The sequence below is a fragment of the Tachysurus vachellii genome, chromosome 20 (assembly GCF_030014155.1).
Source record: "Tachysurus vachellii isolate PV-2020 chromosome 20, HZAU_Pvac_v1, whole genome shotgun sequence".
NCBI lineage: Eukaryota > Metazoa > Chordata > Actinopteri > Siluriformes > Bagridae > Tachysurus > Tachysurus vachellii.
Genome location: NC_083479.1, coordinates 6,623,824 through 6,648,369, shown reverse-complemented (window position 1 = coordinate 6,648,369; position 24,546 = coordinate 6,623,824). Strand labels below are relative to the sequence as shown.

Sequence of the window (24,546 nt, the reverse complement as noted above, 5' to 3'; positions counted from 1 at the left end):
TTAAAGATTTTCTAAACCTTAGAAATTGAGAGAACAATAGAAAACCTTCAGATTCAGTGTGACCCCTATGAGCTCTCATGAAGTGGAACAAAAGTGTGTTTGTTGCATTTTGCAATGGCTGCAGAATTGCTTAGCAACATGTGCCTGTTTGCTAGGAGGTCATGATTGTTGCTCATGTACGTGTTTTTGTACTAGAACAAGTCATACACTTGTTTCACAGTCCTGCATGTTCAGTGCTGGCTTTGGGTTTGTCTTTGTAGGATTGGTTTTCCCATGAGGGCTAGTTTTCATGTGTTTCTGTGCTCTCTTGACTATTCTTTTCTATGGTTCTGGGTTTCAGCTGCTGGACAGTGATCAGGAGCTGTATAAAAACTTTCCCCTGGTGATCTCAGAGCGCTGGCAGCAGGAGGTGGCTGAGACGGTGTATGAGGCAGTCAACAGTGACACGGATAAGAATGAGGCACGCAAGCGAGCCAAGAACAAGCAACAAGGCCACGAGGAGGGTGAGGTTCTAACATGTACACCGAGAAGAAGGGTGGCATACAGTCTCTCGACACTAGACAATCATGAACACCTGAGAGCTCATGCATGCAGAATGGCTAGATAGTTATTTCCTCTGACGATGCATGAGAAGCAGATCAAAAATATGTTTGGCTAGCTTTCGTGTTCCTTGGAGCTCGTAATGACCTCCTAAATAAACATGTTACAGTGGCAATAAATATGTACTATGTGCATAATAATCATTTGACAATGTTTTTAAGTTTAAAAACATCTGTTAGAATCTAATCTGTAAGACTATTATGTAATAGTATGTGCAAGCATTGCCTGCCTATCAAGCAAAAGGGCAGCATTTGTAAGTCTTTTGCAGAAATTGTCTCAAAATTAAATAAAAACATAGGCACTTTCCAAATTTCTTTACATATTAAACAGTTGGCCAGTAATAATAGTAGCTCCATGTGTACTTTGGCCTACAATTTTCAACCATATTCACTGTTTTCAGGGATTTGTATTTTCATGCAGTATTGTAATCAGCGTATCTGTGGCAGCACTGAAAATTATAAAATCTTGCAGATACAGGTCAAGAGCTTGATGTTCACATCAAACACCAGAGTGTAGGGAAAATGTGTTGGTCAGAGAGCCCATTCTGACCTTCAAAAATGCCTTCATCCTGTTTGGGCTGTTGGGTAGCCAGGTGCCCTTCCGTGCATCACTTCTGACCGTGTATATATGTGTGCATACATTTATAGTTTTATGGGCATGTGGGGAGCAACGGTTAGGTCCTGGCATTCATGTGGTTAAGTTGACTCCTGCCTAAACATTGTAGCAGTCCAAGTACATCCTTTCATGGCCCCTTCTTTCAGCAGGATAGAATACCCTGCCACACTGCAAAAATTGGGTGTTGATTTGGCCTCTAAATTCCCAAGATTAGTCTGATCAAGCATGCACATGAATTTGTCTATGCTTCTATCCCAAAGGCAGATGTTAAAGCGCAAAGAATTTGTGTGAATTTTTTCTCTCGATAAAGTTGCTGAAGCAGTGCTGAAGCAGACCACTACACCCTGGTGCATCTCCAAAATAGAAAAAAAAAGACAACAGTTTACATTGCACATCAAGACAGTGATTGTTTTTGCCGTTATAATACTTGTTTACAGAAAGATGGTTCTTCTTGACTGAATCAGCAAATTTCCATTGAAGTGTTTAGGCATCTGCAGGAAAGAATTACAAAAACTGCAATGTGTCGATTCACCTGCACAAAGTCAACAAAGGTTTTCCCGTTTAGTCTCATTTTTAATTTTTGAACAAAAAGTTGCTAGGAGTGAGATTTGGTAAATATGGTGGTGAATATTATGGTTTTCTGTTTGAACAACTGAACGACCACATAAATAAACTGGTGTATGGGTGTTCCTAATAAAGTAGTTGGTTAGTCTGACTTTAGTTGGCATGCTGAATTTAAGAGCTGAGTTTTACTATAAATAATAATGAATAATAAGTCATGTTGCTTTTTGATAAAGCTGAGAAGACTCTTCTCAAGCCAGGGTAATATGAACACATTGTCTGCTGTGATGCACTCAAACCAGTTGACTGTGTATCAGTTTGTAATAGTGAAATTAATAGTATTTGTTTTAGCCTAAATGCAAATATGAATCCTTAAGGAGCATATTTATAGAAAATTACTTGGCTATTATAGTCTAAGACTAGTGTTGTTTTTCTTCAATTTGGCCATCAAGCTTTTCTTTAAACCTAGTTTGATTTTTCATAATGTGTTTTGTGGTGTATGTGATTTTTTATTTTTTTTTTTACCCTCTATCTCTTAGACTATGCCTTGGGCAAGGACTGCATCATGCATGGCTACATGCTGAAGCTTGGAAACCCATTCCTGACTCAGTGGCAGCGCCGATACTTCTACCTGTTTCCTAACCGTGTAGAATGGAGAGGAGAGGGCGAGTCTAGGGTATGTATGCAATTTTCTGCAACCAATGTTTTTGTTTTTGTTTGTTGTTGTTGTTTTTTTAAGAACTAATTAGATTAATGTTAAAATATATTAAACATTCCTTTGTAGCATTTCAGTCAGCTAATTCTGCTACAGAATTCTAACTTACAAAAAGATCACTAACCGTAATATTGCTTTACTGACATTTAGTTAGAGAATCTGAAACTGCATGAGCATATTTTCTTGTGCTTATATCAACCAAATGAGACCTCAAAACTAATGCAAGGTGATGTACTGTGTTCAGTAATATTTTTTGTTTCTGGCATTTATGCACACAAGCCAGTTGCATTTACAGTGTGTGGCGTAAGCTTCAAACCTTTGAGGATGAGCCAGGCTGCCTCTGCTGTGCCTTTCTACAGCACCTAACATTTTCTGGTTCAGGGTTGCTGTGTCAAGGCTGACCTGCTGCTCTGACCCCAGCTTCCTAACAAGCTGGGATATACGAAAAGAGTCTGAGAACACTGATCATCTATAGCATTAAAACCACTGACATAGAAGTGAATTATTTTGATTATCTTGTTTTAGTTGTGTCCAACTTTTTTTCCCTAAAAATTATTTGAGACTCAGTACACCTCACTATGGGAAGTGTTTGCTAATGGCAGTAGCCTTCAGTAGGAAAAATGCCACAAAAATTCTTCAGGGATGATTTGAAGAACGTTTCAAAGATTTGAAGGTCTTGATTTGACCTTCAGGTTCTTTAATCCCCTCTGAGCTAAATTCAAGGGGACAAAGCAGCACAGGTAGAAGGAGAAAAATCTAAGAAAGTCTATACTTCACAAATAGTTTTTAAAAAATGGTGAATGGAATAGAAAAGATGGAATGAAAAATAAATAAAATAGAAACATAAATCAGTGTACACGTATGCTAATTTATATATAAGTGTCTTGAGGCACGTGGCTGAAAATTCTCTCCAAGATATGAATAGCTCATCATAGAGAAGATGAAAAGTATTTTCCAGGATAGATTTCAGCTTCTTTTTTTTCACTCATCTCAGAATTTGCTTTTGTACTGTCCAGTGCCATCCCCGCCACAGAGCTGCTTTCCATAACAGTTTGGCAACTTGTCCCCTTGCTGCCTCCCGAGCACACTACCGCAAAGAAAACACTGGCCGATACAGACTGAAAATGCGTTCCTACCAGGCTGGTATACAGGACCTGAGCCTACTCAGAAAGAACAATGTGTTTTGTCCTTTACTCAGTATTGTCTGAACAGTCCAGATTGTTGGTTTTCCTGATGTTGAGCTGAAGTTGGTTGTTGCAGAATTTTATGAAGCTTTAGGGGTAAGGTCATTGTTCTATATACAGGATTGTGGTAGCTTAGTGGTTAAGGCGGTTGGCTGCTGATAGGAATCTTGTGTGTATGAATTGCAGGTCCACCAAGCTACTACTGCTGGCCCCTGAGCAAGGCCCTTAACCCTCAATTGTACAGATTAAATGCAAGTTTCTCTGGATAAGGGCTTCTGCCAAATGCTGTAAATGATGAAAAAAGTATTAGGCAACACATTTGCCTTATGACTTAATATGCATTTATTGTAGCTTTAATGACTAGTATTAACTTACAAAAAATTGCAGTCTTAGGCAATCAGTATGTTACTGGTCGCAATCTATTCTCTATTGAGAGAAATAGATAGACTGATGCCACTGTTTTGTAATTTATTGCTGGTTTGAGAAACAAATTTAAAATTTTTAATCAGCGATGGGTTTTTAATAACCAGTGAGGAGCATGATGTTAAACGGATAGAGCATTCACACTGCAAACCGAGGTGGTGTGGCAGCGTGTAGCAGGGGCTGAGCAGAAGCAGCAGTGCCGCAATCATTTCTGCGCCAAGTCTATTTTTGCTGCTCAGCTTACACTGAATTCAAGTGACCTTTTTCCTGGTCAAAATAAACATGGATTGACATGTCTGCTGTGTTTCATATGAATTTCAGCACTGTGAAAAAGGTATATGTTTATATAGGATGTGTTGGTTGGGGAACACACTTCGATCACAGCAGTGTGTGTTGGTCATCATAAACAAAATGTGTCAGGGTTGTTGAGTGAACCCAAAGTCTACATCTTTTTCTTCTTCTTAACTTTAGCAAACAAATAAAGCTTGTTGACCTTTCTTCTGTCTACTAATTATACTATGTGGAAAACAAAGAATAGAAAAGTGGGTATAAAACAAACCAGTTTTATTAACTACATTGATGGTTGATGTTTTCCACCTAGATACATGGAATTTTACTGTTTGCATTTAAAACCAAATTAAGGGCACGCAGCATATTAAACAGTAAGTAGGAATGGTAAACATGCAAACTTTTTTACTCGTTAGAGTTTGGTATGTGAATTCTTTTCAAACAAATCTACATTGTACATCGTTGGCAGTTGCTGTTAACTGGCAGTTGCAATTCTACAATAGTTTTTTCTGGTTGACCAGTAATTCCAAAAAGATTTTCACTGATCTTTGTTTTCATTATTGGAGCACAAACTGTTTCCGGATTTGTATAGCGCTTATTTTAAATAAGAATAAAATATAAATAAGAATAAAAATAAATGAATAATTACAATTAAAGTTTACAATTAGTTTACAAGTATTCATTAAAAAGGTAATATACTATTTATCTATCCCTATTCCTAACGAGCAAGCTAGAAGCAACGGCAGCAAGAAAAAACTTTTAACTTTAAAAAAGAAACCTTGAACAGAACCAGGCTCAGAAGGGAATTTCATCCTCATTCGGGTGACACTGCAGAGTAAATAATGTAAATGTAGATAATGTCCTTTTTACAACAGTTTATAATAGTGCAACTGAGAGCTCCTGAGGAACTAATGGGTCATCACAAACACTGAGTTCACAGCCCGACAATGGAAATAAATCCCCGGCAGTGTGACCACCGGGCGACGAGACTCCAACCAGGGGTAGTACGCCAGTATTAGCGAAGTAGCTCCGTAAAAAGAGACGATCAGACTAGGAACTTGGAGCACAGGAGTGGCATATATAGCTTGACAGAGAGAGGAAGAGAGGAGAAATTTGTTAGGTATGATTGTAATCAGGCGATGGACAATGTAAATTATGTGCAAAGTACAGACAGGGACTCCGGCAAGACTAGCTATGACAGTATAACTAAAAGGCTAGAGCCAGAAGGTGTGACCGACATGAGGACTTCCTGGGACAAAAAGCATCCCACCAGTGACTTGAGAGGGTGGTAAGCCGACAACATCCAGACATCCTAGTTCACCAAACACTCTATGCCCATGAACCCCTTAAGATCTGCTCCTTTACCTAAGAAAAAATATTCATAAATATAGACAAAACAAATGTGTTTTCAGCCTGGACTTAAACACTGAGACTGTGTCTGAGTCCCAAACACTAATAGGAAGGCTGTTCTATAACTGTGGAGCTCTATAAGATAAAGGTCTGCCCCCTAGCAAATAGCCTGCACCTTTTGATTGAATTAGGCATGACTAATCATAAAAAAAAAATCACTTTGGTACGGTGGCATGAGACTATTAAGTGCTTTTAAGGTTAGTAATAGTATTTTATAATCAATGCGAAATTTGACTGGGAGCCAATGCAATGTGGATAAGATAGGGGTGATGTGTTCATATCTTCTGGTTTTAGTTAGGACACTAGCTGCTGCGTTCTGAACTAAGTGGAGCTTGTTAATGCTCCTACTGGAACATCCAGGCAGTAAAGCAATAATCCAACCTAGAGGTAAGAAATGTAGTGACAATCATATTTCTTATCTTAACAATGTTTCTGAGATGAAAGAAGGTTACCCTTGTGATGTTATTTATGTGGGCTTTAAGTGAGAGACCGGTATCAATAATCACACCACGGTCTTTAACTCTCTATGGTGGTTTTTCTATTTCTGGACATCATAGGCAGCAGTAACTCTAATCATAAAGCTTATTTCTGGCTGCCTGTGGAACTTAAAAGCACTTCTGTTTTGTCGGCGTTAAGCAGGAGGAAGTTAGTAAGCGTCCACTGTCTGATGTCCTTCACACAATCTTCAATCTTATTAAGCTGGTGACTCACATCTGACTTATCTTGCTATATGTTTCAGCTAACAGTGGAAGCTAATACCATGTTTAATAATAATTGCTCTAAGGGGTAGCATATATAGGGAGAAAAGCAATGGGCCTAAAACAGAACCTTGCGGAACACCGAACATTACCTTAGTTTCTTTAGAGTGCTCTCCATTCAGATCTACGAACTGACAGCGATCCATCAAATAAGACCTGAGCCAGGAGAGGGCTGTCCCTTTAACACAACCATGTTCTAGCCTATCAAGTCAATGGTATCAAAAGCTGAACTAAGATCAAGCAATACCAGCAAATCGACACTGACATTATGAAAAACAAAAATTGATTCTGAAACTTGACATGCAACAAAGAACATCGTTGTAGCTTGATGATGGATGTACAGTAGTGTCTAAGTTTTCCGCCATGTTCAACTCTGTAACATTCAAAAAAAGTCTGGATAGGCCTCATTGAGCTACTTATCTGCTGCTAAGATAACTCTAAATTAGCTGATTGAAGTTGGATAGCGAAGTGTTAACCTGTTGCTTCAAAAGTAGTATTATTTTTATGTATTTATTTATTTTTTCATACAGTGCTTGTTCTGCTAGCCATGCTTACAGATCATGGACATCGGCAGGTTTCCACAGCCTTGGCAGTGATCATCTTAAGGAACTCCTGAGTTGACTGAATGTTAATTCAGTGCCAACACACATACTTGGATGGTAGATTTTAGTTCTGGCTCAACACTCCTCAGTCTAAACAGCCTGTTGGTTGTAAATGCCTGGGCCTTGTGAAACAGGCCATTTGTGAGACGTAGGCACTGAAAGCTGTCTGAGCTACTGTTTATATCAATGAACATCTTTGTAGCAAACATGGCTTAGTTGAAATTAAAGAAACAGGATCCGAGACCATGCTCACATGCTCCCATTCCCCATCATAGCCCTCCGATTAGTTTAGTGGTCACTCATCTTGATTACCTACTGGTTCAATAACCACATTCAGCTCCATTAGTTATCTGAGTATCTGTGGAGAATTCTGCTGGCACCTACTGGTGCACATGCACATATTCCTAGGCTCATTACTAGGTGTGACGGCCACTCTGAAGATGGCTGTTTCTTTAGCAGACCTGTCTTATGTATATTCCTGCTGTTATTGCTTGTATTGCCTCGGGCGGTTTCACCAGACAAAGCAATGAGTATAGATGTGCTGCTGATTCATTTGTTTGATTATCGCATAACGTGGAGCCTCTTCTGGCAAGACTTGTGCTGCATAAAGAAACCATGGTCATGCCTTTCAGTGATTACAGTGTTTGTCTGCCCAAGATAGCAGCACTGAGCAGGTCAGTCACGGTTGTTTAGACTCTGCTCACATTTTTTTCATGTTCTGGTACATTTATGCCAGTAACATTTATAAAATACCCAAGACAACAGCTAATGGCCTAATGTCTGAGAAACTAACTGGGCCAGTAAGTAAGTAATTTACTTGCTGAAATTGAGTGCCATCTTTTCCTTCTGTTTTGTTAAAACCTGGCTAGCTCCTGAATTCAAACCCATAGACTCTGTACTTGACATACCAGGTCAGCAGCACTGAGAGATTCAGAGCTCGCAATTAAGTCAAATGATTTCTAGGAGGGGTTTTCACAAGCTTTTGGAACGTTGCTAGGGGAATTTCCCATTGCCAACCACAGAAATATTCGTAAAGTCTGGCAGAGATGTCCTGGTATCTTGATATTTAAGTACCCCCCAGCCCCCCATAATACGATCTCTGATATCTTTCCTATATGGATGATGTAAATTATTACCCTTTGTGTATGCACATTTCAGCTTAGATTCTAGGAGTTTAATTTAGCATGCTAAACTGGTAAATATCTTACATGTGTATTTGAAGATTCCTTTTAAATTTGTGTTAACACAAATCTGTAAGATCTTACCCTATTTATAGCACTGTTTCACTCTTCTTTGATCAGAGTTTAAAACATTACGGACAGTGAAATGTATCTGAAACCCACTTATTCAGAAGTTTTTCTTTGAAACGCTGCATGATATAATAGTAGAGGGTTTGCTGATTTCAAATTTGCTGCCTTGATTTTAACTGATTAGATTGAGGAAATACCCAGTCACTTCAAAGCCTGCTCAGTTTCACTTAAACAGATTCACAGTATATGCCATGTTTAAGTATATTCTTCATTTATTGCATTTCCCCACTGTCAACTTAATCCAGACTGGTTTTATTCCTCTGACCTCTTTTCATTAACATCTCATTTCCAACAGCACCTCTGTTGACCAATGGATGTTGAAGAGCACTGAGGTTCAGCAATAAGAGTTACTAAGCTCTTTTATTTTTTTTTACATTATTATGCAAAATGTTTTGTTTTGTCATATGTTCTAAAAGTCTGAATGGATCGTAAAGGCATATAACAGGCAGTGTTTTTGTTGTATCGAAAATGTTAACTTGCACCTTGGAAAAATTTGTAAAACATTACAACAATTAACTTTTTTTTTTTATTGTCTTTTATGTAGCAAAACCTCTTAACAATGGAGCAGATAGTGACTGTTGAAGAGACGCAGATCAAAGATAAGAAATGCATCCTGCTGAGGATCAAAGGAGGCAAACAGTTTGTCCTGCAGTGTGAGGTAGGACAACTTTCCCTGTACTGAGTCATTCTCATAAGTCTGAAACCCTTAAAAAAATGCCACAGAATAAACTATATAACTACATTGCATATATATCTATATTGCATGCTACCATTTTGTAATCCGCTTATCTTCTATCACACAGAGTGATCCAGAGTTTGTACAATGGAAGAAGGAGCTGAATGAAGCATTCACAGAGGCCCAGAAGCTGCTACGTCGTGCTCCCAAAGTGATCGGCAAGGGCCGTGCCGGTGTGGTGGAACTGTCCAAACCACCGTTGACACACCGCAACAGTAACGGCTTGTGAGCCACTGTTGTCTTTTGCCCCAACGCTTCCTCATTATCATGCATCCTTTTACACTTGCAGACATGGCACCACCTGTTTCAGCTTTCTCTCCATTTTCGCCACAATCAATAAAGCGTCTAGCTGTTTAAAGGCAGTTCTCCACATGGTCTGTCTGGAGTTCTACTTGACTATAACTATTGTTTCGTCTGTCTAGCACACGCACACTTGCCCACTTGCAGATTGACACACCGGCCCAGCTGCCGTTCTCGGACAACAGTGAAGGACCAATGTTAATGTCAATCCAGATTGAAGACGTTTATGTGAACAAGAATGAACACGAGTCATCCAGTGACATTGTGTCCTTGCTCTACTCCATACCTTTCACCTCTTGCTCTTTTAATCTGTGAACTTCCTAGTCCTTGCTCAGTGTTTTTCCCCAGGCAGGGCCTGGCATCAGCTGCCCCCTACCCAAGCACACATGTACATAGACTGGTGTGTGATGCTATGGGAAGCTGAATCCTGTGCTCCTGCTGCTCTTCCCACTACTGTGAATGTGTTTGTCTCTGTATGCTCAGGATGAAACTCTGTGTGAAGATGCAGGTAGTGGGCCACCTGGGTCCATGCAGGCAGAGATAGTGGGCTGCATGCTGTTTTTAGTCAGCATTGATGCCACCATAGTGGATGCTGGTAGAATGTTTCTGTCCTAACACCTAGTGCTCGTACTATGAGTCAAATGAAATTCTGGCAATGCTGAGGCCTAGTTTGATGTAATGCCTCATTTATCTTTGTGTAATAGCCAGGGCCACCTTGACTTGGCCCATTTCTTAAAATGCATTATGGTTGACCTCTAACATAACTAGATGTCGGTGGCCAAAGGTGCCCAGTTGCAGTCCTAGAAAACCAGTGTCCAGCATATTTTCTGTACTTAAACACGTCATTCATCTTAGCAATTTATTAAGAGGGTGAGAAGGGATGTTGGAGCAGAGAAATCACCAAACTTTGCTTGATTCAAGCTTTTAAGGACTGTAACTGGTTACCTGCGTCTTCAAGGTTATGTTTTCTTTCAAATGCATACAGATTGGTGGGACGTGACGATTGGGCTGTTGGGCCCTACTCTCCACTTTTGCCTTTCTTTCTACTCAAAGCAGTTTCTCAATTATTCCATTATGATGTTCTGCACTGAGGAGATTGTCAGTGATTATGAATGCACTCCTTCATGAAATAAGATTTGATAGTAATTAACTGAGTGTGAAATTTGGTATTTAGCCCTTTAAGGGATCAAAATGAATTTCTGTTGCTGATTATGCACTCGCATGGAGCAATGTGTATTTTGTGTGTGCATGTGTGTGTTTGGTCACTTGATTGTTATGGGGCCGAAAAGTGTGGCCAGTGAAATTTCAGTACACATCATTCCCTTGGTTGTACTATTGTGTGCCTCAAGAGGGATATATTTCATTGGTTTGTATTGGAAAAATGAGATGCCACAGTCCTGTCCCATACTGCCTCCAGCCCACTGCACCTTCACCAAACCCTCAATCCCAGCCATACTATTTGAAGTGCAAAAAGTGCCAACATAGAGCGAGGATTCTTCAAGCCAAGTCTGTTTGATTTCATTGTGACTCCAATGTAAATGACGGAGAAAACAGCAAAACAGACTGCATTCTCCCTGTTTCACATGTCCACCTCTTTTTGGGAGTGCTCTGATGGACAAAAAAGTGCAACACAGAAAAAAGACAGATTTGAAAATATAAGGAGAATTGCACAGTCCTTTTCTGACTATATATAAAGAACCAGTCCTTTCTCTGTGCATCTACAGTATACTCTTCTTGAAAGATGTTTGCTTATTTGGGGGATTATTATGTCTGCCTGTCTGTTTCTGTTCCTTTGTCTTGGCTTTGGGGAAAGAGTGGGTTGGGTTTGATGGCTTTCCAATTGTTCATGCATACCTCAGGATGATTTGTGTGTGGAAACCTGAATGAAAGCAGAGTGACTTCTTTCATGTTGAAGTACATAGTTCTCATCTGGGTCACATCCTGCATGTGTCAGTGTTGCCATCATCCATCTACAGGTGGACAGACTGTTAACATCAGCAGTGAACATGTTAATATCCTACCCAAATTGAGGAAATTCCTTTGAGAAGGATGAGCTACAGGGACAGTGGGGAGGGAAACAAACCATTTGTTGTAATGCTTGATTTCAGTATAGTTTTACTTTTTTATATTGTTTTGAATGTGACAATGCAAATTTCTAATTGAATTTTTTGAAATATGTGCATTTTTGACTGGCAGAAAAGAGCACAGCTAAAAGGTGGATTTGAAAAGTGAATTTAGCTTTCTTTTGTTTTTATTTGTATATTTCAGGTTTTCCATTCAATAGCTTTTATAAGTGGTTCTTGTCCATGCTTTTTAAAAGGAGACTTTGATTTGCATGTAATCCAGAGTTTTGCAATATATTATTATATAGCAAAACTCAGGATCACTTGCAAATCAAAGACTCTGGTTTTTATAGCCTTTAAGTGTCAGGGAGGTGCCATCCTAGAGGAAGATTTAAAGATGAACTTTGAGGGTCTTAGTTGAAAAACCAAATCAGTTTGGACATTCAAGTTTAATCACTGTACCACTAGAATTCACAAGCTTACAGAAAATGTGCCAAAAGACTGTAGGTAACATTTTTGCTGTGCAGTCTGCACGCAATTCACCATATACATTCCCTTCAAGCCAAAATTGGTACGTTTTACTGATTAATAACTATGATTGAGGAAAGGTACAAAAGTGTGACCAAATTTAGGTGGTCCAGTGGGAGCAGATTTTGGATGTCACCAACACACTGGAAAGTGTCTGTCTACCAAGCAACCAGGCCATCACTGGCACCGGTCAAGAAAGACATTTTACTCACCCATTTCTCAAAGCTGGAGCACCTCCAACAATCCTGAATATTCATCTTCTGTTCAGGGGTTTTGTATTTTATGTTTATTTCAGCTTTTTATTCACCATCTTGATGTTTCATTCAAATGCTTGTGTGTCTTTTTTGTAGGGATTAGTTTATCTGGTGAAAGCAGGTATTAATGGCAGGTATCAAAAGACAGAAAATAGGAAAAATAAAGTAAATATATATGTATATGAAATGACAAATTATTTAGGTTTATTTAAAGGGTAAATTACAAAAACCTGGGCTGGGATTGGGTTCAATGTGAGTTTCAAATATTTGTGGTAAAGAATCAGCTCAATTCTTGCACATAAATTTAGATAGTGTACCTACAGAATGCAGATTATTATTTTTGTCTGTTTATTACAAGATTCTCTTGCTTTCTTTCATATTTATTGTGCTAGGGAGTTAATCCCTTAATGCTAACTATACATGTACATGGGTTTTGCTAGAGCACGGAGCTGTAGAAGGTTCCAGTTTACAGTTGCCACAAACTTTTTTTTTTCCTTCCTTTTTTTGTGCTACAAGCAAACGCAAGTACTACTGTAAAGGTTATTAAAATTCAAATTAAGGCAGTTATTATTATTGCTGAAGATGACCAGTAATTATCCCCAGAGAAGCTAGAAACGTGTTGGACTACCAATTTAAAGTTCAGAATAAAAGCCCTTTTTGTGTTCTTTGCCTTGTTGTCTTAATGATTTTTTTTGTGCACATGTTCTCATTCACTAAAGGTTCATCGTAGATCTCTAGTGCTACAACAGTCTGGCTAATAAACATTTACATGCAGTTCAAGAGTTGCAGAAGTGAAAGTGTTAGTGAGTAATATCTTGTGTGTGTGTGTGTATATATATATATATATATATATATATATATATATATATATATATATATATATATATATATATATATATATATATGAAATCTGTTACCAAATTTGCTAGTGAGGCAGTTAAAATGCCGCATCCTCCCTTTTACACTCCACTCTTTTAAAATTCAATCTCTCCTATCAAAGTAAAATATGAATGTAATTTTGTTCAATTGTCTTGTAAATGTGCTGCTTCTTCCATACAATATCTTTAATCTTGTAAATTATTATTATTATTATTATTTTATTTTTTTTTTTTTTTTTTTTTTTTTTTTTTAAAAAAAAGCATTTCTTATTTAACCACTTGGCTAGCACTCGATTCAATGCTATCCTAAGGGAATTGCTCTGTCTGTTGCTCCGCCTCCAGCCTGTTCCTCACAGCTGGCTTTGTCCATCACGACCAGCAGGAACATGGGGTCGTTTTCTTTTTCCTCTGTTGTTGGTATCCTCGATAAATAGGTTTGACATCTTCATTTATGAGAAATTTGGGGCAAGAAAAAACTTCCAAACTTCATCAGGTTTGACCTATTCCTGATTAAAGTGCCAAATTTCACACAAAAAATATTTTTTAATCATGTTCCAAACCTGTTTCTGGTCCGGCTAAAGGTTCCCAAACAGGGTAGTACGCTTGTTCCACCATACTTACCGAGATATTTATAGAAAGGTCTCATGTTAACTCAGCTGCTTTGCTTATCTGTGTGAATGGCTGTGCCACTCTTATTTCAGTCTAGCTGTGCCTCTCAGTGAGTGACAGTGGGACTGTGTGCCTTGTGCTTGGCTTTAAATGTGTCAGAATTAAACAAAACTTAAATTGGAGTTTTTGTTGAGTTTTTTGTTGAACTCTTCAAAGGAAGCCTTCACAAGGTACGTCTTTCTTTGCCAAATTTTCAGAACTTAACAGCGACCCTTGAGAGATTTGTGATTGACTGAGAAAGATATTGGGTTGCAGCACAACAGATCCAGTTTCAAGCTGACTTGTTTGTTTTCTAAGTCTTCTATTGTTTTGGTGTTTTGTTTTTTAAGTACAAGTTGTCGAACTGAGTAGGAATGAACATTTATTAGATCACTGCTCGTGTATGTGTCGGTAAAATACCAGTGCTGAGGTCGGCAGAGAACCATTTGCATTTTGACTGTAAATGTTTGCTGAGGAATGTTTTTCATTTAATTTGTCCCACACCAGATAAACTGTCACTGTATAGATTCTTGACCTGTTGTACCACGAAATAAGTTTTACTTTGTTTTACATCTGTAGTCATACTCTAATATTAGTGCTTCAATTTCTAAAGATAGATTTCTGATGAGGGTCAGTGATTATACTGGTTTTTGTTGTTTATATTGAAGTTCATGAATCCATGTAAAGTATGCAGTCACATGCTGAATGCCTTGATTTCAAGCTGGTCATCGACATTTATTAGATGTCCAAACCAAACAAGTGCTACTGTGAGTCATGGTTCTGTTATTTAAACTCAGAATCTTTATTTAGGTGCACTATTTCTGTGAACACAATATAAACATCTCGGATGGAATAGTTTGTTGTCTGTCTTTCAAGCTCTGACTGCATAAATGCACACTAGTATGTAAACATCTGTCCCTAACCCTTTGTATATACAGTACTTCACTAAGCCAGATTGGGAAACCACTGTGATATTTATGGTTGCATATGTTACTGATATACTGTCCATTTAAAAGCAATACTAGGCTTATTTTTTAAGGCAAAGAAGTGGATTGTTCTACAAGGGCTAAGTCTCCTGACCAGACTATAATTGAGCATGCATTACATTGTGGAAGGTAAAATGATCCAAGGACAAGAAGGCACTGGAGTAAATGCTTGATAGAGCATCCCCAGGGAGGAACCCAACATCTGGAGTTGTCCATGGGTTCCAGACATCAGCCAGACAGTGACTGCAAAGGATTTACAACCAACTATTAAAATATCACAATTATGACTATCATAAAAATGTAATTCATGAATTTTCATTCAACCCCAATATTCTGTGATGGACAAAAAAATAATAAAGTCCAAATATTTATGGACCTAAATGTACATGGTAGCATGGCTATGCAAAAGGAAATGGCTTTGATACATCAAATAAACAAACCTTCACAGCAAACTGTATAAGTCAAGACAGATGATGCTTTTTCACCACATGCCACTGAAAGATTTTTGCTATCTAGAATCCTGAAATCATGCTTTATTGGTCAAATACACTACAGGGTGCAGGGGATTTGACTGTTGTACTTATTGTGTGTACAAACAATACAATAACAAAGACAAGTACAGTACATAGGCAGCACTAGTGGAGCAGCACAATTGCACTTATGAATTTGCATACTGAAACGTAGTTTTCTTTCTTCTTTCCTTCACCTGCTGCATTCTCTTTCTTTTGACAGGTTCACAGTGAGACTGTTTCATTCATTCACCTATTCTCTTTACAACACCAAACAAGCACACCTGGCTCGACTGTATTTGTGTGGTTCTTGTCCAAGATGGCACTGTCCTCACGCTTAAAACTTTGGGAACAAAAGGCAGGTGTAGCATGTGTGTGTTCTGCATGTGATACCTAGAGAATGCATGGCTGATTCCTTGTGTGAAGAATAACCCTAATCTAACAAATAATAATAATAAAATACAAATGTGGCAGAAAAAGCAGGCTTTAGTGATTGTGATTTACATAATACAAATAAAAGTTGAATTAATCAGTTTTTCAACAAAACTATAGCTCATAATTCTAATTCCGCATATTTCTAATCATGTAGATATTAGTTTTTCACATGATCAGTCAGGTTTCATGTCTTCCACAAAAAATATTTTTACAATTATTGTAAACTTGTAATTATAAAAATGACAATTATACAGAGAAAATAACTCTGAGTCCTACTGAGACACTGGGAATAATGGCACTTACTCCATCACTGGTCAAGAGTGCACCACCTTGAAATCGTGAATTCAGAAAGAAAAGTTTGCATTCAGCTACCCGATAATGCTACATGAAAAGCAATTATAAAGATGCAAAAGCTTCACATGGATTGAAAAAAGCCAGTGTTAGTTTTCAAGCCCACTTGACAGTTTGCATATGTAGGGGCGACCTAGCTGAAGACAGAGCTCTAATTAATCCTATAGATTTATCTTCCTTTATGCGCATTTATGTTTGCATGCATAAGTAATCAATTAATAAATCATGTTGAAGTTGAAGTCTCATGGAACATAATGCAACATATTTTGAATATTTGTTTTATAAACTGGGGGCACGGTGGCTTAGTGGTTAGCACGTTCGCCTCACACCTCCAGGGTTGGGGATTCGATTCCCGCCTCCGCCTTGTGTGTGTGGAGTTTGCATGTTCTCCCCGTGCCTCAGGGGTTTCCTCCGGGTACTCCGGTTTCCTCCCCCGGTCCAAAGACATGCATGGTAGGTTGATTGGCATCTCTGGAAAATTGTCCATAGTGTGTGATTGCGTGAGTGAATGAGAGTGTGTGTGCCCTGTGATGGGTTGGCACTCCGTCCAGGGTGTATCCTGCCTTGATGCCCGATGACACCTGAGATAGGCACAGGCTCCCCGTGACCCGATGTAGTTCGGATAAGCGGTAGAAAATGAGTGAGTGAGTGAGAGTGTTTTATAAACTGTCATAGAAGCAGTTTTATTATTTTGCAGAATAGAAAATTATTAAAGGCTGAGCAGGGAAAAACATGGAAAAAGAAAGTTCAATGTGTTTGTGCAGGAAAACATGCATTCACTTGTTACTTGTTAAGCTTCCTACAATGAATGTGCCTTAATTGAATTATTTTTGTTGTTTAAATAATAATTATTTATATAAATCTATGGCCATGCTGACAATGCCACTGACAACGCTATTCTACAGAACACCAACAGCAACAACAGTTTCTAGAAGCAGCCAGAAAACATGCTCATGAGCAGTTGCAGCATTTTAGCTATATTTATTTGAGAGAAGTAACATCTAATTCCTAAACCTAAATGTACATGATATCCTGCAGTGACTATGTGCATAAATGAAATCCCTGAGATCTGGTCACCTTGGTGTTCTAGTGGTTGATATGTTAATGCTAGGTATCATTCAAAAACTATACTGATCACCTGCCCTAAATCATGAACTGCTGCTATTTCTATCCATGTTATACACTGTATATGAAGAACGTAGTAAAGCTCTGCTTACAGTGCTCATGTTTTCACAACATGCTAGTTAGGAGTTTGTCATTTAGCACATTGCTAGATTTATATCAGAAATGTATGTCTGTAAATCAAATCCTTGATTCAAATTCCTGCTTTAAAATTCACCAAGATCATATATCCAACAGAAAGATTTTCTGAACACAAAGAAAATTACAGATTTGTAGCAAATTATGTCAGAAATGCTGCCAGTCTAAGGTGGGAGACAAGGAGTGATTAAAAACAAATCAGCTGACACATTAAATATTGAAATTTGTTTGTTTATATTTTCTGTGTTCTGTTCCTTCTACATTTTTTTGGAATATATTTAACCATTCTGATTATATTTCTGGTTTCTTGGATTTTTATTTCCCAGTTTTCTTTTTTCTTTATTTCTTATAAATGAAAATAAATAAATATAATAATGTGTGATAAATGAAAACAGCTATTCCATAATCTTAGTATTATATGTTCTAGATGGATGAAAGGACAGATAAAGAAATCAAATTTTTTTTTATTTCTTTTTAAGTTAACACTCCTTTTCATTTTCCTGTGTATAAACTATGTTTGTTTGTGGCAACTTTTATCTATGGCTTCTTTTATAACTGGCTGTATGCAGATCAAGGATGAGAAGAAGTTGCCAGCGGCTACTCAACCTCCTCCACCTCTTTCTGTCATACCTGGAGGATTCCTAAAGCAGCTTGTGAGAGAGACAGAGAAGGAGACAAAGCAGAAAGAGCCAGAGCTCAAGGAAGAGAAGGCGGTGAGCAGCTGCTCAGTTTCTCCAATCTGATTAATTTGATGTCTTTTTCTTGTTAACATGTTCTTCACCCCTGTGAAACTGCTTTGATTTTTACCTTTTATAGCCAAGCAAATTAAGCGAGAACCTAGTCCAGCAGTTCCTTCTTCCAGACCAAACTCCACCCATCTTGGAGGCAGAAATGGCCCTCAGGGCAGAGCAAATGGTCAATGCTACCCTAAAGGAGAGAAAAACATCCATCTCAAGACAGAACCTGAGTCCATGCGACATTAACCAGCAAGATGACTTCATAGTCAGTAAACCAGATGTCAATGATCATAAACAGGAGAATGGCTCCAATCTATTAAAGTTTCCTGACGTGTTGGCAGAAAAAGAGAATCTGAAAGAACAAACAAAGGCACAGGTGAATTTGAAAGAGGTTAAAGAAGACAAGATTAGAGAAGTGAGGCAAGAGCCAGAGGGGCAGCTTGCTGATAGCACCATAACAGGGGAACCCAAGAAACCAGTGGTAGGTTGTGTTGAATCAGCATAAATGTTGTGCTCAGAATTACAGGGAAGCTTTTCAATCATTCTAAAGACATTTAATGAAGTCCCTCGGATGAGGCAATTCCAGTTGACTAGACTTGATACTTAAACCTTCATGGATAAGAATGAACTGTATGGATACCCAAAAATGCTGTAGAGCATGAAGAACATACCACATTACATAATGGTATACAAAAGCATTTATTACTTTGATCATATATTTAAAAAATTTTAAAATTCATGAGTATTTAAATTCTGAACACACCATTTCCCAGCTATTGTTTTTTCCATGTTAGAAATTGATTACAAGAATAGTGTTTGTTTCAGTAGATTTTACCTTCATAAAGTCTACATAAGTTAAGACTAGCATATAATTTCAGTCTAGTAAGAGATTTTGTTAAATATAGGGTCAACAAATAATTGTCAGATGATTCATGTGATATATCAACTTGAAGTTAATGTAGATTTTATAAGATGGTTAAATCCCTTTGACTGTAATATATATATATAGTAGTATTATGTAATATAATACTAGATTATTTACATCATCTGTATTATGTTTACTCTCTCTCTCTCTCTCTCTCTCTCTCTCTCTCTCTCTCTCTCTCTCTCTCTCTCACATACATTTTCACACACTGCAGAGGGATGTCTGGTATGAAGCTGGTACAGTGTGGTACACACATAAAAATGGCTTCACGCTTGGTGAGTTTTTAATGCACTAAAATAGATCATTTCAACAGAGGAACTTTTTGTTATTGTAAATTTTAACATGTACATTTAGTATATTTTGTATATTCTCAGTTTGGAGAATTAGAGAATTTTAAGTTTGCTGTAGTATTACTTATTTAGAATAGAAGCCTTTATCAGAGACGGAGCACAAGGTTAGCCATGATACAGCGCCCCTGGAGTAGTGATGGTAAGGGCTTCACCTGCTTGAGCCACCACTGTTATTTACTGATAAACTGTTACCCTAAAGTGAATTATTTTTACAGCTAGCCTAACTAACCCCCCTAATGGGGGTCCCAGGAGGATTCATTGTTTTCTTTTGCTGTAATGCTTATAAATTTATGATTTCTAAACACCTCTGCAGTAAATGTGTCAAACTGAGCAAAATCATATATATATATATATATATATATATATATATATATATATATATATATATATATATATATATATATATATATATATTTATATATATATATATATTTATATATAAATATAAATAAATATAAATATATATATATGTTAGCCGAGTTCAGCCGGCCAATAACATTTTCGGTGAGATGCTGATGATGTCTACTTGGATGAAATAATATAATGTTATATTATTATATAATATAATAAAATAATATAACATTATATTATTTCATCCAAGTAGACAATTTTAGCTAGAACATTTGGGGACAACTTTTGTAGAATAAGACATAAATCCTGGACATGGACATACTTCCTCTGGACATTCTGCTTGTGTATATGTATGATTTGTAAAAACAGCCACTCAGTTGAAGCCAGATGAGGGCACGCCTGAGCTCCCTTACGGGAAAGTGAGGGTTCGACTCCAAACAGATGGCTCTGTACATGATGTCACGCAATACGAGATTGAAAAGGTGAAACACTTACCCTGTTTTCTGTAGTGGTCTAATTGTCCAATTCTAAACTATTTTACTACAGTGATGCAGTGAAAAGAACTGGATACTTTAAATATGATTAAGTGCACTTACACATAGTATTTTGACTGTATTTAACTGTGTATTACAAACCTTTATACTTATATAACAAATATGTGGGTTTTCTGTCCCCAGCTGAACCCACCTGAGCTGGACTTGTGTGAGGATTTAAGCCAATTAGGGAGTGTAAATGAGTCAAGCATCCTGCACACTCTGACCAGCCGAGCCAGAGCCCACATGGCCCTAACAAATGCTGGACCAAACTTGCTGGCCCTCTGGCCTCCAATAACATCACCTGGAAAGGTATCTTTTACTCTTGAGCTATCAATTTGGTGCTTTAACTTTTTGTGAAATACTTAGTCCTATTTTGTTTCCCTCCTTTATTTTTTATTACAAAATATTAACAAACTTACCCCTTTGTACATCTAACTCTAAATATAATGAAATTATATAGCATTTATTATTATGCCATGCACATATTTAAAGCATTAATATAATGTTTGTTTTGGTTTAGTTTACTTTATTTAGTGTGTAGGTGGAATGGCAGGCACGTGCTGGTCACAGGGTGGGGTGATGGTTGTGTTGTATTTTGGTTAACATAAAATATGTTTGCACTCCTTTATACTCTGTTGTATTTGTTATTATGAGTTTGAATAAAAAAACATTTGATCACTAAAAATACTTTTGCTGATTAAACATAACATCTATACAGTTTATTAGAATGCATCTTAGTTTTGAGCATCTGCATATTAGTTTCTGTTTGTCTATCCCACATTGTTTCATGTTAGGGGCTGCGAACCCGTCACTGGGACACATGGGAAACACCTGCTCCTCTGCAAACACTGGTCCAAAATGTTTACATGTCTATGGTGGGCCAAAGGAGAGATCAGAGTCTTGTGGCTCTGGGTCGCAGTGGCACAGGGAAATCCACCTTGTGCCAGGCATTTGCCAAGGCACTTCTCAAACACGCTGGCACAGCAGGAGAAAATTTAACATGTGAGTTTATCATCAATACCTTAATAGATATGTGGAGTAAATTAACACTAGCTCCAAAACCACATACTGTTTATGGTAGAGATCATATCCAGGATACTGAACACTCATTCCATGGTTCAGGTGTGTTAGAAACCAGATAAGAACAAAACAAATATTTACCCCTAAAGGAATAGCCTGGAAATGTACTACAGTCTGTAGTGGATAATGTTAAGTACATCATAGTAAACCTTTCCCACAATTTCCACCTTAAGGGATTTGTTGTCACAGTCTCATACAGCCGTGGTAGGTGGGCTCTGAAAGCTGAGTTCATCTCGGCTTTAGCTTCCCATTTCTCTCTCATCTTTCTAACACTTACTGAGGTCTCTATATCTCCACAGAACTCAGTGACATTTACTGCACTATCCTGATATGTGCTTATGATGTCTCTTACAGTGACATGAGAAACTGGCATGGATGGTGTCAGCAGGCCTGCTGTTGTCACACAGATGCTGTTTTATAGCCCTCTCTCTATTTCATCTTTCATCAACTTCCATCTTTGAATTCCATGCAGTTATAGTCACCTCCCCATTGAACACTCTCATAATTGTCACCTACTCCTCTCTTGGTCCCCTAAGAGAATTTCTTGCAAAAATGGACATTCCCCTCAGTCTTTTCACTACCAGCATCAACCCCTCTTACTGTCCTCTTACTGTTGCTTTCTCTCTGTTCTGCATTCCCTCTCCTTGACATTCAACAGATGTCCTCCCTCACACAAGGGAGAAAATGCCCTGGATCTGGTCTTCAGCCACACATCTCCAGCTCCAGGCATCAGTGCTACCCCACTCCATTTTTCCAATCATCCAGCTATCAATATTTACCACTTGTTATAACCTCTACTCTTCCTGCACCCTATTGTCTCTTCCAGATCCTGAATCCTTGTCCTCCCTACCACTGGAATTAGCCACAAGCACTTTCCTTTCCTCAGCCATGGACCTCCTCTGCCTAAAAACTCAGGAGGATTTCTCAACTAAAGAATTAAGAACAGCAAAGAAATCACACCTTGACACAGATCTTGCCTCTTAACATTCTCTCCTGTATAAAAACTCTCATCTGAATTGAGTATGAAAAACTGAAGTACATGGTAAAGCTGAAAAAAGTATGCACAAGGTCTTTGCAAGCCCCACAACATTTTCCTCCCAGCTTACCCACTGTGTCCTACTGCTCCAGCTTCCCTGAGTGCTGAAAAACTTTGCCACCTAATATGATGAGAAGATCTGCCAGCTCCTACACTAAATATTCAGGATTACCCTTTTCTTTCACTGGCAGATTTTTCTAAATTAGAAATAGAAAAGATCCTCCAAGTCATTTTGTCCTGAAGTCCTACCACCGGCCCACAGGCCCACTGGCCCATCCTACAGTACAGACCTCCTCCCCTTCATCACTGCTATCATCAATAGTTACATAACATCTAGGCATGTATCAACCTTTCTGGAAGGTCAGTCATATCAGGTGACATGGAGGGGTCAACATCTACTCCATGCAGTTCTATATAGTTAATATACTAGTGTCCCACAAGGCTCAGTTCTATGTCCTCTTCTGTTTTATCTTGGTTTTTCATACCAATACCATACTTCTCCAGATGTTTCTTCTCAAATCTCAACATGTCTTGTAGACATCTCATCATGGATGGCAGCTATTTAATCTTAGCAAAACGGAATTGCTTTTCATTCCAGGTGACTCATCCCCATGACAGGATCTTGCAATCACTTTGGTCACTGCAAACAACCTTATGGTATCCAGGAACAATCAACTGTTTTACATTGCTAATCTGACATGCTCATGTTGATATCTGCTTTACAACATTAGACAGATTTGTCAATGTGTATTCACACAGGCCACATTTTATGACTGGACTACTCCAACTTGCTCTTGTCAGGTCTGCCTTTGAAACCAATAAACCTCTGTAACTGATCCTGAATTGACTTGTTTTGACTTGACCGAATTACTTTCAACCTTCCCAATTTCTCTAATTATTATGCTCAATCAACTGGGTTCCTGAAGCTGCCTGAAAAACACTGATGTATGCCTGCTAAACCAAAATGGACTAGTAACCACTTAACTCAAAGCACTTGAAATATCCTGTTCCTTTGATCATCTAGCATTGTTCGAGTGGTCCCACCATCTTTCAAAGTACAAGAAATGCATGCATCAATACTTATGGCATCTAGCTGGTGGAAAAAACCTTTTCATTCATTCATTCATTCATTCATTCATTCATTTTCTACCGCTTATCCGACACCCCAAAAAAAAAAATGTAAAGACCTGAATTAAATAAATTAGCAATTTAAAAATGAAACTTGTTTTGTATGTTTGCTTTGCTCGCTATATTATCAACCCCAAAATAATTTTTGGTCTGATGTTATTCTTTGTCTGTGACATAGTGAACCAGTATCAGGATATACTGAGAGACATAAAGAGACTTCATGGCACTTCTCTTAGATGACTGGCAAATGTTGTAAATCTTTATTGATTTGTTACTCATATAGTATATTGTATGTCTTCCAAGTCCCAAATACCCCAAAGTTGCTTGCTGCAACCTAGCTAAAACATTAAAATGTACAGTTATGTATTTAGGGGCACGGTGGCTTAGTGGTTAGCACGTTTACCTCACACCTCCAGGGTTGGGGGTTCGATTGTGTGTGTGTGTGTGTGTGTGTGTGTGTGTGTGTGTGTGTTTACAATAAGCTTTTTCCTCTCCTTCCAATTACCACCTTCTTGTGATGTTGCTAACATATGTTGATTTTAAATGTTTGTAAATGTGGGTTTTACCACAGTGGAGCGTCTCCAGGCCATGTTCACCGTGCTGCACTCCTTTGGCTGTGTAAGCTCTCATCACAGCGAAGCCTCCAGCCGATTTGCCATGGTGCTTTCTCTCGACTTCAACCATAAAGGCCTTGCGGCTGCAGGACACCTTCAGGTCTCTACATCTGCTCATCTTTTTTTCATGCCATATCTATCTGTTCTTTATTAAGGCTGATGTTTCTCTATCTCACAGACCATGATGCTGGAGAGGTGGAGGGTTTGCCATAGGCCTGAGGGAGAGAGCAACTTCTTAATTTTCTCACAGATGCTGGCAGGACTCAGTCCTGAAATGAGGTCTGAAAACATTTACAAATACGGGCTGCTTCAGTCAATATAATATCAATATTTTATATTCTGATCTTAGTCTGGTTTCCAAGGAAAAATCTTAAA

At 38.2% G+C, this 24,546-nt stretch overlaps 2 protein-coding genes across 5 annotated transcripts in view; both read left to right on the top strand.

The window, feature by feature from the left end:
* The window catches only part of grk3 (G protein-coupled receptor kinase 3), a 57,485-nt gene extending 44,469 nt beyond the window's left edge, over positions 1 to 13,016 (top strand). Inside the window, exons 18-21 of the mRNA XM_060896332.1 lie at positions 341 to 503; positions 2,316 to 2,452; positions 9,011 to 9,124; positions 9,270 to 13,016. Of these exons, the coding sequence (XP_060752315.1) occupies positions 341 to 503; positions 2,316 to 2,452; positions 9,011 to 9,124; positions 9,270 to 9,431 (576 nt within the window). The 3' untranslated portion in view covers positions 9,432 to 13,016. The remainder of the gene's footprint in view (positions 1 to 340; positions 504 to 2,315; positions 2,453 to 9,010; positions 9,125 to 9,269) is intronic.
* A 482-nt stretch (positions 13,017 to 13,498) lies between these two features.
* LOC132863183 (unconventional myosin-XVIIIb-like) overlaps positions 13,499 to 24,546 on the top strand; it is a 36,970-nt gene continuing 25,922 nt past the window's right edge. For 3 of the 4 annotated variants that reach the window (XM_060895826.1, XM_060895825.1, XM_060895824.1), the window contains exons 1-10: positions 13,499 to 14,064; positions 15,592 to 15,726; positions 17,984 to 18,127; positions 18,231 to 18,632; positions 19,291 to 19,351; positions 20,147 to 20,259; positions 20,455 to 20,622; positions 21,108 to 21,315; positions 24,129 to 24,271; positions 24,350 to 24,450. In XM_060895826.1, the coding sequence (XP_060751809.1) occupies positions 15,688 to 15,726; positions 17,984 to 18,127; positions 18,231 to 18,632; positions 19,291 to 19,351; positions 20,147 to 20,259; positions 20,455 to 20,622; positions 21,108 to 21,315; positions 24,129 to 24,271; positions 24,350 to 24,450 (1,379 nt within the window). In that variant the 5' untranslated portion in view covers positions 13,499 to 14,064; positions 15,592 to 15,687. The remainder of the gene's footprint in view (positions 14,065 to 15,591; positions 15,727 to 17,983; positions 18,128 to 18,230; positions 18,633 to 19,290; positions 19,352 to 20,146; positions 20,260 to 20,454; positions 20,623 to 21,107; positions 21,316 to 24,128; positions 24,272 to 24,349; positions 24,451 to 24,546) is intronic. The other variant, XM_060895827.1, reaches the window with a different exon arrangement.